We start from the raw sequence: 14,771 nt of genomic DNA, 5'->3' as shown, positions 1-14,771 counted from the left end.
TTTTCTTGTATGACAAGGTTCACACGCATACATTTTTATAATTCCATACTTTATATATTTCAAATAAGATTTTTTTAAATTAATAATTATTTGGTGCTTATTAAAATATTGTTATTTAAATAACGTTTACGTATAGCAGCTGTTAATTGAAGAGTGCATAACAGCAACTGTACTGTAAAATGTTATATTTTGTGTGTGACCATCCGCTCTGCACATTTATCGATAACTTGCTTATAACAACAGAGTCAAGAGTATGTTTTGGTAACCTTCTATGTTTTTGGTACATGAATTGAACGACACAATGAAAAGAAATTAAAGCTTTGATTTGCGGGTGTTAAATTTCATGATTGCCTGGATAAATTCTTCATCGAAGAAACGCTTGTACAGCGCCTCACACTCCTCATCGTTGACCCTCTTCAAACTCTCCCGCAGTGAGAAGTTAATCAACCGCTTGCATTCCCTCATCGAGGTGGGCGGCAATTCAGAGTATTCGCGAATCTTTGGCCACACTACGGAATCCAATTCACTTAGCTTAAAGATGCGAGAGACGAAATGAAAATGATACGCCTCCTGAGCCGAGAGCTTCTCATTCAATACCAACACTTCAGTGGCCTTTGACCTGCCCATAATTAAGGGGAATGTAAAGCTGGAGCAAGCCTCCGGCACAAGACCAAGACGACTAAAAGGTGTCAGGAAGGTTGCCTGAAAGAGACAGATAGATGGAGCTAAAGTTGAATGAAATGTAAAGTAACCACTTGTTGCTTACCTCCTCGACACACCACGCCACATCAGAGAGGGCCACGATTGTGGTGCCGATACCAATCGATGGACCATTGACCAGCGTAAAGATAAGCTTGTTGCAGTTGATAAAGCTGGTAACCATCTTTTTGAAATTGTCATTGGACTCCTTTATATACGCCTCCACGTCGTTGATTTTGTGAATGGGGGTCAATTCATTGCCAGCGGTGAAATACTCACCTACGCCGGTAATGACAACAATGGTCACCTCATCATCGTCATTAACCTCGGTTAGAGCACGGGTTAGTTCCCCATAGCCATCGCGATTTAGGCAGTTTTTCTTTGCTGGATTGTGGAATTTAATGACAAGCAGTTTGCCCTCCTTCTGGACAATTAATGCCTTATAGCCCAGATATGACATCTTTGTACTTTAACAAGTGATCTGCACACCAATGAGTCTTTGATTGAAATGAACAAAGTTCAATTGGCTTAGTCGTTTACGACTCCAGGATAGGCAACAATGGGCTACAAACAAATGACTGACGTCACAAATGCAGCAAAGCAGAACAATAGCTGCAATACGACACTGTGGCAACGCCCAATACAACAGTCTGGCAACACAAATACACTAAATTCTAATTTAACCGTTTTGCGCGTCCGTTTCTTTTTTCTGTATATATGAAATGTAATAATGTACAACATTTAGCTTAAAACTAAGATTATTCACTAATTTCATCGATGACAGGAACATTCTGCAATTCAGAGCATTTGCGTTTCCACACCGAGATTTGTTCACGCAGCATTTTCTCCTTGGCAGCCGCGCGTGTCAACAAAACTTTTGCCTTTTGCAACAATTGCGTTTTCTTCTGCAGTTGCTCCTTGATGTACTTCAGCTCTTCCGGTTGCTAATAGGTAAAGTTATAAGTTTCTTATTACTTATGATTCAAATTAGAATAAATATCTAATTCTAATTCTATGTAATTCTGGTTCTGTTTTAAGGAAATAATATCATACAGATATACACTAAGCAGAAAAAGTCTGCGTACAAACTTAACGCGCAACTTTGATGTTAAATAAAAATAGTTGTATTGAAGATATTGGCTTCATTTTTTTTTTAAATTAACAACATATCTATTATGAAAAATTATAACCAGTCTCCAATTATTTCCATCAGCAACTTTTTTAATTAAAATCAAAAAACCAAAAATACACCTGTTTTCGAATCAGAAAAAGTCTGCGTACAAACTTAAATTAGTTTAAAAAAAAGCCATTTATTAATAAAATATTACAAAAATTAGTACGAGGTAGGATAAATAGGAAGGTTTATTGTGCCAATCAAGCGTTTTGGCATTGATTAAACCAATTTTGGTGAATTCTGGTGGTATTTCGATCCACTCATCCAAAATTGCTCCCGAGGGAGGAAACCGTTCGTCAAACTGGACCAAAAAGGGAAATCTCAGCGGGAAATTGTCGAATTTGTTTTTAAAACGCATTCTATGATTAAAAAAGTCCAAAAAAATTGGAATCAAACCGGCACAGTTCAATCAAAGCCACATTCTGGTCGGCCTCCAAAGCTGACCGATCGAGAAGAGCGGGAGATTTTGATGTCGGTGAGGCGTAATCCTGGGTCAACTGCCGCAAAAATTGGTCAGTACATAAAGGAGAACTATAAGAAGGATTTACATGATAAAACAATCCGAAAAATTTCCGAAAAATTTCCAAAAGTATGACTTTCATGCCTGTGTTGCGCTGAAGAAGATTCTCATATCACCCGTCAGTAAAGCGAAGCGCTTTGAAATGCATCCAAGAGCCTTTAGCCTTTTGGAACAAAGTTATTTTCAATTATTGGAGCAATTTGACATAAAAGGGCGAAAATTTGAGTGGCGCAAACCTGGCACAGCCCTTGATGTGCATAACCTTGCGCCAGCAGTTAAGTACGGTGGTGGCAGCGTGAGCAACACAGGCATGAAAGTCATACTTTTTGGAAATTTTTCGGAAATTTTTCGGATTGTTTTATCATGTAAATCCTTCTTATAGTTCTCCTTTATGTACTGACCAATTTTTGCGGCAGTTGACCCAGGATTACGCCTCACCGACATCAAAATCTCCCGCTCTTCTCGATCGGTCAGCTTTGGAGGCCGACCAGAATGTGGCTTTGATTGAACTGTGCCGGTTTGATTCCAATTTTTTTTGGACTTTTTTAATCATAGAATGCGTTTTAAAAACAAATTCGACAATTTCCCGCTGAGATTTCCCTTTTTGGTCCAGTTTGACGAACGGTTTCCTCCCTCGGGAGCAATTTTGGATGAGTGGATCGAAATACCACCAGAATTCACCAAAAATTGGTTTAATCAATGCCAAAACGCTTGATTGGCACAATAAACCTTCCTATTTATCCTACCTCGTACTAATTTTTGTAATATTTTATTAATAAATGGCTTTTTTTTAAACTAATTTAAGTTTGTACGCAGACTTTTTCTGATTCGAAAACAGGTGTATTTTTTGTTTTTTGATTTTAATTAAAAAAGTTGCTGATGGAAATAATTGGAGACTGGTTATAATTTTTCATAATAGATATGTTGTTAATTTAAAAAAAAAAAAATGAAGCCAATATCTTCAATACAACTATTTTTATTTAACATCAAAGTTGCGCGTTAAGTTTGTACGCAGACTTTTTCTGCTTAGTGTAGTTAAGTTAGTATAAGATTTTTACCTTGCCACTTCCGCTGCGTTGCTTCAGATCTTGCTGCAGCGTTGAAATCTTTTCCAAAGCCTCAGCATGAAGTTGCTGCAGTCGCGTTAATTCCGCAGACGCAGGCAGCGAATCCGTAGAGCTGCGTGACTCGCTGGAAAGTCTGCCATCTTTGAGGAACTTGTTTTCCGAACGCAACTTCTCTACGAGATTGCGCAGTGAGAGAATCGTGTGCTCAGCGGATTGTCCTTGATGTGTGTTCACCTTGAGGCCACTGCATTTGCACAATTCTCGACGGGATTCAGTACGCGCCATTTCCTCCTTGAGTGCCAATATATAGCTGCAAACCAGGTAATGATAATGAGTAATAGGCAAGTAATCTTAGCAATGCTGCACTTACTCTTCCAGGTGCTTGATACGCTTGTGCAAGCGATCGCTGCTGTCGCCCTGACGCAGCAAATCCGTGTCCAGCTGCAGCTGGAGATTGCGTGCCTCCAAACGTATATTCTGCGCCTCAATCGCCTGGCAACGTTCCTGTAGCTTCTCCAGCTCCGTGGTCAGTGCATTTGTGCCTCGTCCCTCCAGCTCCATAGCAATAATTTTCCGCTGCTGCATCTCAATGCGCGCCTTGAGCGCCTCAATCAACTCCGACTGTCCCTGCTCATAGAAGCTGTGATGATGTCCCGCACTTGGCTGTGATTGATGATGAGCCGGCGAGCTGCACTCGCTGCTTGGACCCGTCGTGTACGTCTCGGGACTCTCCGAGGGCGAAGGCGTAAACTTGGCCGCACCTACATGCTGGAGATTGGGACAGGACGGAGCACGACAGCATTTCAGTGCATTCGCATGATTGCCACTTGAGGCTGTTGCATTTGCTGAACCAGTCGCCCCTCCTCTGCCCAGTTTGTTCTCCAGCATATGCTTGTCCTTCTCCAGTCTCGCGATCGTGGTGCGTGCTGCTTGGAGCAGTGTGCGAGTCTTTTCCAGCGCCAGCTCGGTCTCGTCCAGCTTCAACTTGAGCTTCTCCGCTTGCTGCTGCCAGCGCTTTTGCTTCTCCCAAAGTCCCACTTCGTTGGCACTGCGCGTTCGCTTCGCCTCTAGCAGCGTCTGCTGGCGTTGCAGTTGCGCCCTTGACTCATCCAGATCCAGTTCCAGCTGCTGTATTCGCTTCTGCAGATTCTCGTTCTTGACGCGTGCATTCAGCTCAGTTTTTATGGATACCACGGGACGTTTGAGCAACTGTTGGCGCAGCGATTGACTCAAATCTCGAGCTTGCTTCTCGCGTTGAGTGACATTAGTCAACTGACGACGCAGTGCCTCCATTTGTGTGTGATAGATCTTGTTGGTGGCCTCGGTGCGATTGAGATCGGCTGCCAGCTTAGCAATCTGCTCTGCTGAGTAGTTGGAGGTGTCGTTGATGTAACGCTGCTGATCGTCCTGCGGGAATAAGAGATGATTAGGTGAAGTTCAGGAGTAAAGTTGAGCTATAACTACATGGAAGTTCTTGAGTGTGTCCATTAGATCACGTATGTGCTTGTCCTTTTCCTCCAGGAAGACTCGCAGCTGCTCCAGCTCGGGATTGCTGCTGCTGCTCTCCGCGCACTTTTCACGATCCTGATAGAGCTTTAATCTGTAAGTAAAACTTTTATTATTGAATCTGTGTCTTCAGAAGCTTTAAAATTTGAACGGTAGAAAGCTTAAAAGAAGATTTAAAGCTGAATACCTCAAAAAGTCAAATCCTTATTTAATATTCTTTAGATTCTTTTGAAATTTAAGAGAGTATTTTTCAATTATGTAAGAAAGTTTTTAGTTCTTTAAAAAAAACTTACAAAGTATCAGATTGAATGGATTTTCTTAAATTTTAATAGATATTGGAGCTTCTTCAATTAAATTGCATTTTTTAACATAGTTAGTTTAGTACATTTTAATGAACTCGAAAACGTCTTCAATTTAAATGCCGATATATTCACTAAAGACTTAAAATATTCAATAGATGCCTGAATATTTTTATAAACATCAAATTTCGTCAAAAGCTTCATTTTAATATACTTTGAAGCTTCCTTTAATGCCTATTTACCACAAGTTGTACTAAGAGTTCAATATAATGAGCTTTGATGCTGCTTCAATTCAATGATTTCTATATTAGATGATCTTTAACCTGATACTTCTTTTCCACTAACTAACAAGTAAGAAAGTTACAGTCGAGTGTGCTCGACTGTGAGATACCCGCTACCCATTTTTAATAAAGGCAAAATATTGCGGTATAATTTTCAAAATATACGGCACAATGTGCCAGATTGTCGGCCAAAGCAACTAAGACCCATATTAAGTAGGCGTTTTTGTCCATACAAAAGTATTTCTTTAATAACTTCCACAATTTTTATCTGATCGTAACCAAATTTTCAGGAATCATAACTACTACAGTAATTATTGTATATACCAATATTTGCAACTCTAGCTTTTAAATTAGGCTTGTTATTCGATTTTTTTGATTTGCGGGGGCGGAAGTGGGGGTGGCAAAAATTTGAAATAAACTTGATCTGCGTGCAAACATAACAAATGCTGCCGAAAAAAAATTATAGCTCTCTTATCTTATCTCTTATAGTCTCTGAGATCTAGGTGTTCATACGGACAGATGGACAGACGGACATGGCTAGATCGTCTCGGCTGTTGACGCTGATCAAGAATATATATACTTTATAGGGTCGGAGATGCCTCCTTCTACCTGTTACATACATTTCCTGCCGGCACAAAGTTATAATACCCTTCTACCCTATGGGTAGCGGGTATAAAAATTGTAATTTTAGATATGCTTTCTACTTACTTTTCCTTCAAGATATCCACTTCCTCCTCACGCGTTACCAGATTCTGTTCACAATAGATGAGCTTGTCCTTGAGCTCCTTGATCTGTTTGTGCAGCGTGGGCAGCTCTTTGAGCTCTTCGGTATCCTGCTTTTCCTCTTCGCCAGCCACTTCATCTTCACCTACAGCCAAATCCTGTTCCACCTCTTCCTGTTCCTGTTGCCGCTCTGGACTTCGATCGGTTGAGCTGTGCTCGAACATTTCCTCGATTCTCTCATCCGTCAATTCGTTTAGAGAATTGTCCGTAGAAGGCACGGTTACACGATCCGGTGTCTTTTGCAACTCTAGCTTGGACTTCAACTCTAATATTTCCTGATCCTTGGTCTTGATATTAAAGTTGAGATTGTTGACTGTGGCTTTTAGGGTTTCATTCTCTGCGGATTGCTTGGTGATCAGTTGTTGATTTTGTTCTCTCTCCGTTTGCAGCAGATCCTGATACTTTTGTATGGACTGATCCTTCTCGAGGAGTAGAGTGTGGAAGGAGAGAATTGTTTTCTCCACAACGCCGCTGTGCTGACTGTCGGACTCACTGGATGGATTGGGAGGAGGAATGGAAGTTTCCAGTTGCTGCGTTAGCTCATCGATGCGCACGTTGGCTGCCTGAAGACTGGAGAAGAAGTGTGAGTATATCAATATAGTTAATCCTCTCAAGAACTTACGCTGCTTTCAACTGTTGCAGCTCTAGATCATTTGTGAGCTGTTCCTGCGCTGTCTGCACAGCTTGATGCTGCTGTTGTTGTTGTTGCGGCTGTTGCTGCTGTTGTGGTTGCTTCTCCACTTGGCTGCCATTTGTCTGCACAGCCGTCTCCATGAGCTGCACTGCAGCTGCCTGCTCCGTCTGTATACCCATATCTTGACTGGACAATCTTCTACTAGGCGAACCTATGGGCGACGATTGCTTGTCGATCAGCTGCGCAGTGCGACGCATCGCTGGAACTGGAGCTGCGCCTATTGTATTGGTGGCCACATCCACCTTTGTCTCCTTGGACTCCTCCGCTGACGCATGTCCAAACAATGCTTGGATCGTCTGCCAATGTTCGGAGTCTGTGGCATGTTGCAGACGCAGTTCACTCAGCTCCTGCTGCAACTCAATTTGCCTCAACTGCAAACTCTCGCAGCGCTGCTCGAGAAGCTTCGTTTGCGTCTCGGATTTAATCAACTTGATGAGCTGCTGTGAGTTCTCCTCATGTGGCGACAACTTACTATGCACTGCTTGCAACACTTGCTCCACAAGCGTGGAGTTGTCGCTGGATTCTTGTGGCTGCAATTGCTGTTGGGATTTGTGGAACTTTTGATAAGCGAAGACAAAGTTGTTGAGGAAGATCAAGGGCGTGAATTTGGCATATTTCTCCTTGAGCGTGAACAGCGAACGCTGCAGGAATCTGAAGAGAAATCAATCGATTAAAGGATATACATAGAAGGAGTTGATTTTAAGTTCACTTCTGCTTGATGTCGCTGCTGCTGCGTTCTAGCTGAAACTGTTGTTGAGTCTCCATCGCCAGCTGCTCGGCTGCCTGCAGTTGCGTCTCCAGCTGCGCCACATGTTGCTGCACATCCTTGTGAGCCAGCTCCAAGCGCACAGTCTCCGTTTTAGCTAAGTATATCAGTGACTATTAACTGATCAAGTAACTTGATTTGAGTAACTCACCTGCATCCAGATCCCGCTGCATCTTGGCCAGCAGCAGCTTGTCGCCAGAGCTGCTCTGAAGATCGGCCACCAGATGCCGCAGATTGATGTGATTGTCGGTGATCTCGTTGAGCAGTTTCTGCTGCGACTGTATCTGTCCATTGGCAACCTGAAGCAGCCCCTCCAGCTGCTTGTTTTCCCGCTGCAACTCCGCCTGTTGCTGACGCCACGTGGACAACTCCTGACGCTGCTGTTCAAACTCCTGCGCGGTCACATAGCTCAGCTGATAGTTGTCCTCAATGATGCCATAATCCGCACAAATATCCGGAAGCTTCAACTCGCCCAGAAGCTGCTCCATCGCCTGCGCCAGCTGCATACTCAAGCGTGAATTACGCTGCTCCAACTGCTGTCGCTCCTCCGCCGTGCAAGGCTGCGTTCGCTGCAGCGTTGTCAGCTGCTCCGTCTTGGCAGCCAGTTGGGATTTTTGCTGCTCCAACTGCTTTTGTATACCTGCGATATCCTCAATGTAGCGCAGCTCCTGTTGCTTCAACTGCGTCAACAATTGATCGTAATCCGCACGCATATAACCATAGGAGCTACTCTGCTCCTGCAGCTGCCGCTCCAGGCTCATCTGCTGCTCGTGCAGCTCCAGATTGTAGCGCATCAGTTCGTCGCCATCAGCAGCCATGTGCAGACGCATCTCCTCATAGTGTTTACGCAGAATGACGAGCTCACCAAGCTCCGCTGAACTTGGCCTTGGTTGCTGTTCCGCCTCCCGTTCTCCGTTCTCGCTGATGATGGGCAGCTGCAGTGCCTCGTTCAGCTCATTGGGAGTTGTTGGTCGCGTTGCTGTGTCGATGACATTGCTGCTGCTCTCTATTTGTTCGTCGGGCATTTCGGACACATCGCGCATGCTGTGCACTGAGGACAATTCGCCCGTCTCCGACTCGCTGACATTCTGCTGCAGCAGTTGGCAAAGCGCCTCCTCCCGGGCCTTCAGCTCCTGCAGCTGACTCTGTAGACGCTGCGGCGTCGCTGCTCCGCCGGGCAACGCATCGATGAGGCGACGCAGCAGTTCAGAGTCGATGGTAATGTGATCCGAAGTGGCTGTAAAAAATAGTTGACAACGGGTTAAAAGATTTCGGTGGATTTTGATTGGCAAGCAAAGACTGAGTACCCATCTAAATAGTGGCAAAGGTTAGTTTTACATGAATACTTTACGATTTTAATGATCTTTAGTATAATTTACATAGTCATAATTATATTTCCCATCATTCAATGTTTAATACTACACTTGGAATTCATTTATTTGTTTAAGCAGCTCAATTGAAATATGCAAATTCCGTAAAAATACTTAAATGTACCAAATTATATATTTGGTATATCGATATACTACTACTTGCTAACTACACTATAGAAAGCACTATATACCAGATTATCATATACTAAATGGTATATTTAGCATGTCGATATACTAATACATGCCAAATATACTATAGAATGCAATATATACCCGATTACGTTGGATTAGGCATATACTAAATGAACACGAGTTCGCAATTAACAAAACTAAAATCACATTCTAAAATTTAATTTTATGACATGCGATAATTTAGGTCTGAACTATAATGCTCTTCTATCTTCTACCCATCTACCATTTATAAATACTATCTTCTGCTCTTCCCAGACTCACCATCGTACTCGCGCATCTTCTCGAGGATTTCATACATGCCCATGCGCAGCGTTTCATTCTCGGCCAGCACATCTTCGTATTTTGTTTGCAGCTCGGAGCTGGCGGCGCCATCGCCCTGCCCACGCCGCGGTGAATTCTCCAGCGGCGCACTCGAAGGAACCTCACCCATCTCACTCGGTTGCTGCTGCTGATGATGCACTGATTCCTCCTGCAGTGGTTGTCGCTCCAACAACTTTCGTCTATCATAAACAAAATGTAAGTATTCCACTCTTGAAAACTATTAAACTTTCACTCACCTCAGCTCGCTTTTTTCCAGCTTCAGCTGCAGTCGCAGCTCTTCGGAAGTGCGCAACTTGAGCGTCAGGCGTTCGATCTGTTTATCCTTGTTCCGCTGCTTGGCGCGCACTTGCTTCGAAAGCACCACAACGTCGTCGGGAATGTTGAGACGACGTCGCAGCACTTCGTTCTCTTGCGCCAGTTCGTGCATGGCATTCAGCTCTTGTGTGTAGCTGCGCAACTGTTTCTCCCGGTCGCTCAGCTTCTGCTCGAGGCCGGCGCAACGACGCAGCGCAGGCACAAGGCCATCCTCGCCACGCTTGTAGGATTCGAGAGCTGTGAGGGAATGCAGCGCCTGCTTCGCTTTGAGCACATTGTCCTGCTCGGTGCTGTCTAGCAGCTCGGCCAGTTGTTGTGCTCTGGCATTCGCTGCACGCAGACGCTCCTCGATGAGCTGGCAGCAAGCGCGTGGCTTTTGAGGATTCAATGAAGTCTCGCGCTGCATAGACAACTGATTCATTAGCTTCGTGGAACTGGCCATTTCATCAGCTACAGATTTGAGCTTGACCTCCAACGTTTCAATGCGTTGCTCGCGCAGTTCCAGCAACTGTCGGAAGATTGATTATTGAGAAGTTCTATAATGAAAATTTACTACTCACATGACGCAGTCGTGTTTGCTCCTCGTCCTGCTGGCTTTGGCTGCTGCTCGCGCTGCTCAACATCAAGTTGTGGCCAGTGATTTTATTGTGTTCCAGTTGCTTACGCATCTGCTGCAGCTCCTGCTCCTTTTGCTCCAACGACGTTCGCCAGCTGAGCGCCTGCGTCTCGTGCTTCTCCAGAAACTGTCGCATCTCCAGCTCCTGCTTCTCGCGTTCATCCTCGAGGAAAGTGACGTTGCCTTCTAAGCGTGTCACCTCCAGACTCTGCTGCTGCATCGTTTGCTGCAGAGATTTGCGTTCCTGTTCCACTTGTGTGATGTCCTGTGAGATCTGCACGAGCCGCGTCTTGATCTGCTGCAGCTCCTGCTCATTGAGCGCTATTGTCTTGGACTGCACAATGTTCTGGTTTTGCAGGGACTACAAAATGAAAGCTGAGTAAGATTCCCAAACACTTTAGTTGCTTAAACTCACGTCAATTTCTCGCAGCAGCCGCTTGATGTGCTTGTTCTTGGTATCGATGTTGTGCAGAAGCTGCTCCTGTTTATCCAACTCGGACAGCGGATCCGAGGAGTCCTTGTCACTTGCCTCCGCCTGCAGCGCCGCTTCCCTCAGCTGCTGCTGCTGTCGATTGATCTCCTCACTCAACTGCAAGTTTAACTTCATATAGTTTTATCAATGTCTCAACTTTGCTGACTCACCTCCTTTGTTTTCTGTTTCAGATTGTCGCGTTCATCCTCCAGCTTTTGCACCATACGCTTCAGCTTCTCGTTCTCATCGTGGAGGCGTCGCTCGCCACTCGACTCCAGCTTCTGTGCCAACTCGCCTTTGTACTCCAGCACAGCCAGCGTGAGTTCCAGCGTCTTGCGCAGCGATCGCTTGGGCAGCTCCTCCAGCGTTTCGCTCAGCTCGAGCAGCGTTTCGTAGAGCTCGTGCTTCTGTCGTGGACTGAACTCGCGAAATCTTCGCACCGACACTGTATCCGGTATCTCCATGCTGCTGCTGTCGCATGCCCCTTCAACTTGTGGCAATAACGTTGGCGATGGCGACTTGCGTTCCTTTTGGCGGTTCGTTGCGTTCTGAGCGAATGAAAATTTTCGTAATGCCAGCAAAAATTGAGCTCGCTTTTCGGAATATTTTTCATTCGCTTGTTTGTTTTGTCGCACGTTGTCATGACAGCACACGTTGCTCACTCACTCACAACAACAAAAAAACTCGCTCTCAACTGGCAAGTTGCAAGTTACAGCTGAGGGGTGGCGTCTCCCGAACTGACTCACGTGCTGCACACAAAACGGAAACTCGACGGTGGGTGAAACTCGACGACCGGCGACTGGTAATGACCTGCCTTTGCCTTTGCCTTTGGGCCTTATTCCCAATTTTTTTTTTTGTTTTTGTTGGCATTTTGTTTTGCTACCAACTTCGTGTGTGTGCAGCAAGTTTTCTGACAGGATAATTGCTGGCTCATGTCCTGGGGCACAAACAAATGGCAGGTAACCAGGAAAGTGTTAATTGGCAAAGTGTCAGTGTCAAAGGCGCAGCGAACGCGAATTGAAAAACCATTCAAATTTCATTTTAAGACATCCTGATCGTCCTCGAACTCCACTCCTTCCACTCTGACAACTCGTTGAGTTGGCGTAACAATCGCTGTACAGTTGTCAGCTTTAGGTATGTCCAAATAATTGAAACTAATGGCAAACGACTTCGGTTACCCCCCCAATTTGTGGACTCGCCCTCTGTGAACCGCTGCACTTGGCCGCAAAAGCCCGAAAATTGAAATAATATTTCACTTTCCCAATTAGGACAACAGTTTACGAGCTTTATTAACAACCAGGACTACCACAAAAAATCCCTTGACTTTTATGTTTTCGTTGGTAGCGAGGTATAAATTTAATTGTTGAATATAACTCGTTTTTTAATTCAATTTTTATATTTATTTTTTATGCACATAACGCCGGCAGATCTCCCTTTTGATCCTTGGCATCCAATTGCAATAGCATGAACTCATAATAAACCAGTGTGGACATCATCTGAAGAAAGAGATATTTTACCTAAACAAATTCTATTAAAGAGCTCACAATACTTACTCCAAAGAAACTCTTGCGTGTGAGATAATAAAGTCGATATCCTGAGAGTGCAATGAACTGATTGTTGATTTGATGTGTGAATCGTTGCACCTCCTCAGTCCAGTTATCGCTGGGCACCATATAAAGCACTTCCAGGGGCAGCTCCGAGAACTCGTGTATGCGTGAAGCATACAAAAAGACGGCACAAGTGCGACCCAATAAGAACAATAAACTAAACCAGAAGAACGCATAATTCACTGGATACCGCAGTTTGCTGTAAGGAAATAAAATATAGAAGAGATTGAAGAGCACTTCAATGGATAAACTTACGTGAAAATTGTAAGCAAACGATTGCATATAAAGTAAATGTTGTTCAAGCAGGAAAAGAGCACAATACTCGACATATTCGTGTCAACTAAATCCATCAGCTCGCAAAGCAGAATATGATGCTGACGCAATTCATGCCACAAGGCATCAGGAACTTGCTGTGAAGAAATATAGGGTATGTAGAAAGCTTTCAAAGGCTGAGTAATTTAAATGAATGCTCTACAAATTCTTATAATAAGTCTCTTACATTATTGCTCTACAAATTATTCTATATAATCAAAAAAGTCTAATTTAGTCTATACTCTTTTTGACAATGTTGCTATATGCTATTATTATATAAAAGTTTTCAGGTTTAAAAGCATTGAAATGCTAAATATTTGAAATGTATGTCCTAACAATTTTTATATTAAATTATTCTTTAAATTATTATGTACTTTTTTTTGATAACCTTTCTCTTGCTATTGTTATAGAAAATATGTAAATCATCATTATCCATTTGTGTCTAGATTTGAATCCCAGACACTAACAGAGACACTATAACTCTAAAATTTTGGTATATAGACTACTTTTTTCGGTTTTGTTGATACTAAAATAATTAGAAATCGTATTTAGAAAAACTTACTCGGTTTTTGAGCTTCAACACTCTATGTGAAAATTGCTTAAATCGCTGAGCCAATGCCATGCTGATCAGTATTATAAAAGTGTCCAAGAAATTGGAAATAAAACTGAAGGTGCCAGTCAGAAACTAAAGACAAATATTATAGACTATGCAGAATTATTTAAATATCAAAATTTACTTACGAAAGCATAGAATATAAAGAGAGGATTATAGGGCAGGATTTCAAATATGTCCGCAAACTCTCGTTTCATATAACCACTGAATAAAATCTCGGTAACATTCGGCTGACAGTGCAACATGTGCATATGATAATTGGTATAAGCTGAGGCATAATACAAACCATGTTCAACTGTGGGAAAAAAGTGAAATTCATTGAATAAAATAATCAATTTTAATGCTTTTGCAACTCACTTAAAGTCAGGCAACCAAAAACACAACCAGTAATGAAAAGTTTGACTCGCAAACTTATTTTAGTCGGCGAATAGGGAGGAAACAACATGATGATATCAATCTCATTCCAGGGCACAATTAGACGATGCCAACAACGAGCAAACGAAATGAAATTCAAGCAGATTATCAAACCCATGATGTAGAAAACCAAGCTAACTTTAGATGGGAATATAAAGTTGAAATTAATAATCTTTAATTGCATAATCAATTCCATTTTACCCAAACTTCTGCTATTGATGCCACCTTGATAGATCTTGGCTGCAATTCTCATGGTTTTTATCCCTCCAAGCAGTAGGAATACAGCTGAGAAACACATTCCTGTGGAACGTAGATGAAATTTCACTTCTTTAGCATGAGGACTCATCACATTTGCCAGTGGCATCATGCCAAAGATACGCGCCAAGCAAAGATCTGTGTAAGTAAATAAATTAATGAAATTTCTCTATTCATGTTCAACTTTAATTTACAAGGTCTTATTGCACGATGAAACGTGTCCAACTCCTCCAGATCCTTGGCATTGTCCTTGCAACGCACTTTGTGAGCTGCCAGAGCTCGTTGCTGGCGCCGCTTTAGTCGAAGTTGCCGCAAAATGTTGAAATTCGGCTGAAAGAATTCTGTACTTGCAGCTTTCCGCATGTTGACTAAGCTGCAACAGAGCCAGAATGTGTTTTTCCGCTGTCCATTCATAATTATTGTTTACAACTTGCGCTTGATAACTGCTTTTCCAACCGACAGTAATTTCCCTTTTGTAGTGTGACCAGCAAATTT

The 14,771-nt window shown here is 43.0% G+C and overlaps 3 protein-coding genes across 3 annotated transcripts; all 3 read right to left on the bottom strand.

Moving 5' to 3' along the window:
• Positions 1-168: 168 nt before the first annotated feature.
• LOC132789274 (enoyl-CoA delta isomerase 2) lies at positions 169-1,258 on the bottom strand. The gene is made up of 2 exons (XM_060797181.1): positions 767-1,258; positions 169-702 (listed from the first exon to the last, which is right to left on the bottom strand). The coding sequence occupies exons 1-2, from the start codon at positions 1,157-1,159 to the stop codon at positions 313-315; spliced, it is 783 nt and encodes a 260-aa protein (XP_060653164.1). The 5' UTR covers positions 1,160-1,258; the 3' UTR covers positions 169-312.
• Positions 1,259-1,364: 106 nt separating this feature from the next.
• Positions 1,365-11,692, bottom strand: LOC132789269 (centrosomal protein Cep290). Its single transcript, XM_060797176.1, has 13 exons — positions 11,246-11,692; positions 11,019-11,192; positions 10,548-10,964; positions 9,909-10,495; positions 9,613-9,851; positions 7,941-9,026; positions 7,733-7,886; positions 6,952-7,674; positions 6,255-6,899; positions 4,925-5,060; positions 3,831-4,867; positions 3,452-3,770; positions 1,365-1,643 (listed from the first exon to the last, which is right to left on the bottom strand). The coding sequence occupies exons 1-13, from the start codon at positions 11,537-11,539 to the stop codon at positions 1,458-1,460; spliced, it is 5,997 nt and encodes a 1,998-aa protein (XP_060653159.1). The 5' UTR covers positions 11,540-11,692; the 3' UTR covers positions 1,365-1,457.
• A 771-nt stretch (positions 11,693-12,463) lies between these two features.
• Positions 12,464-14,690, bottom strand: LOC132789277 (gustatory receptor for sugar taste 61a). The gene is made up of 8 exons (XM_060797185.1): positions 14,471-14,690; positions 14,223-14,414; positions 13,965-14,159; positions 13,736-13,902; positions 13,557-13,679; positions 12,938-13,092; positions 12,629-12,881; positions 12,464-12,571 (listed from the first exon to the last, which is right to left on the bottom strand). Exons 1-8 carry the CDS (start codon positions 14,688-14,690, stop codon positions 12,482-12,484), a joined length of 1,395 nt encoding a protein of 464 aa, XP_060653168.1. The 3' UTR covers positions 12,464-12,481.
• Between the last annotated feature and the right edge of the window lie 81 nt (positions 14,691-14,771).

This window comes from Drosophila nasuta, chromosome 3 (assembly GCF_023558535.2).
Source record: "Drosophila nasuta strain 15112-1781.00 chromosome 3, ASM2355853v1, whole genome shotgun sequence".
Classification (NCBI taxonomy): Eukaryota; Metazoa; Arthropoda; class Insecta; order Diptera; family Drosophilidae; genus Drosophila; species Drosophila nasuta.
The sequence above is the reverse complement of the archived record's forward strand: the minus strand, read 5'-3'. Positions and strand labels throughout refer to the sequence as shown.

Excerpts from the sequence above, each read along its gene's own strand:
- LOC132789277 (XM_060797185.1), bottom strand. The coding sequence starts at position 14,690 with ATGAATGGACAGCGGAAAAACACATTCTGGCTCTGTTGCAGCTTAGTC. Across the intron at positions 14,160-14,222 it reads CATCAATAGCAGAAGTTTGG|TTAGCTTGGTTTTCTACATC; the intron begins GTAAAATGGAAT and ends TCCCATCTAAAG. Across the intron at positions 13,903-13,964 it reads TTTTGGTTGCCTGACTTTAA|TTGAACATGGTTTGTATTAT; the intron begins GTGAGTTGCAAA and ends TTTTTCCCACAG.
- LOC132789269 (XM_060797176.1), bottom strand. The coding sequence starts at position 11,539 with ATGGAGATACCGGATACAGTGTCGGTGCGAAGATTTCGCGAGTTCAGT. Across the intron at positions 9,027-9,612 it reads GAAGATGCGCGAGTACGATG|CCACTTCGGATCACATTACC; the intron begins GTGAGTCTGGGA and ends TATTTTTTACAG. Across the intron at positions 7,675-7,732 it reads AGCAGCGACATCAAGCAGAA|ATTCCTGCAGCGTTCGCTGT; the intron begins GTGAACTTAAAA and ends ATTTCTCTTCAG.
- LOC132789274 (XM_060797181.1), bottom strand. The coding sequence starts at position 1,159 with ATGTCATATCTGGGCTATAAGGCATTAATTGTCCAGAAGGAGGGCAAA. Across the intron at positions 703-766 it reads TGGCGTGGTGTGTCGAGGAG|GCAACCTTCCTGACACCTTT; the intron begins GTAAGCAACAAG and ends TGTCTCTTTCAG.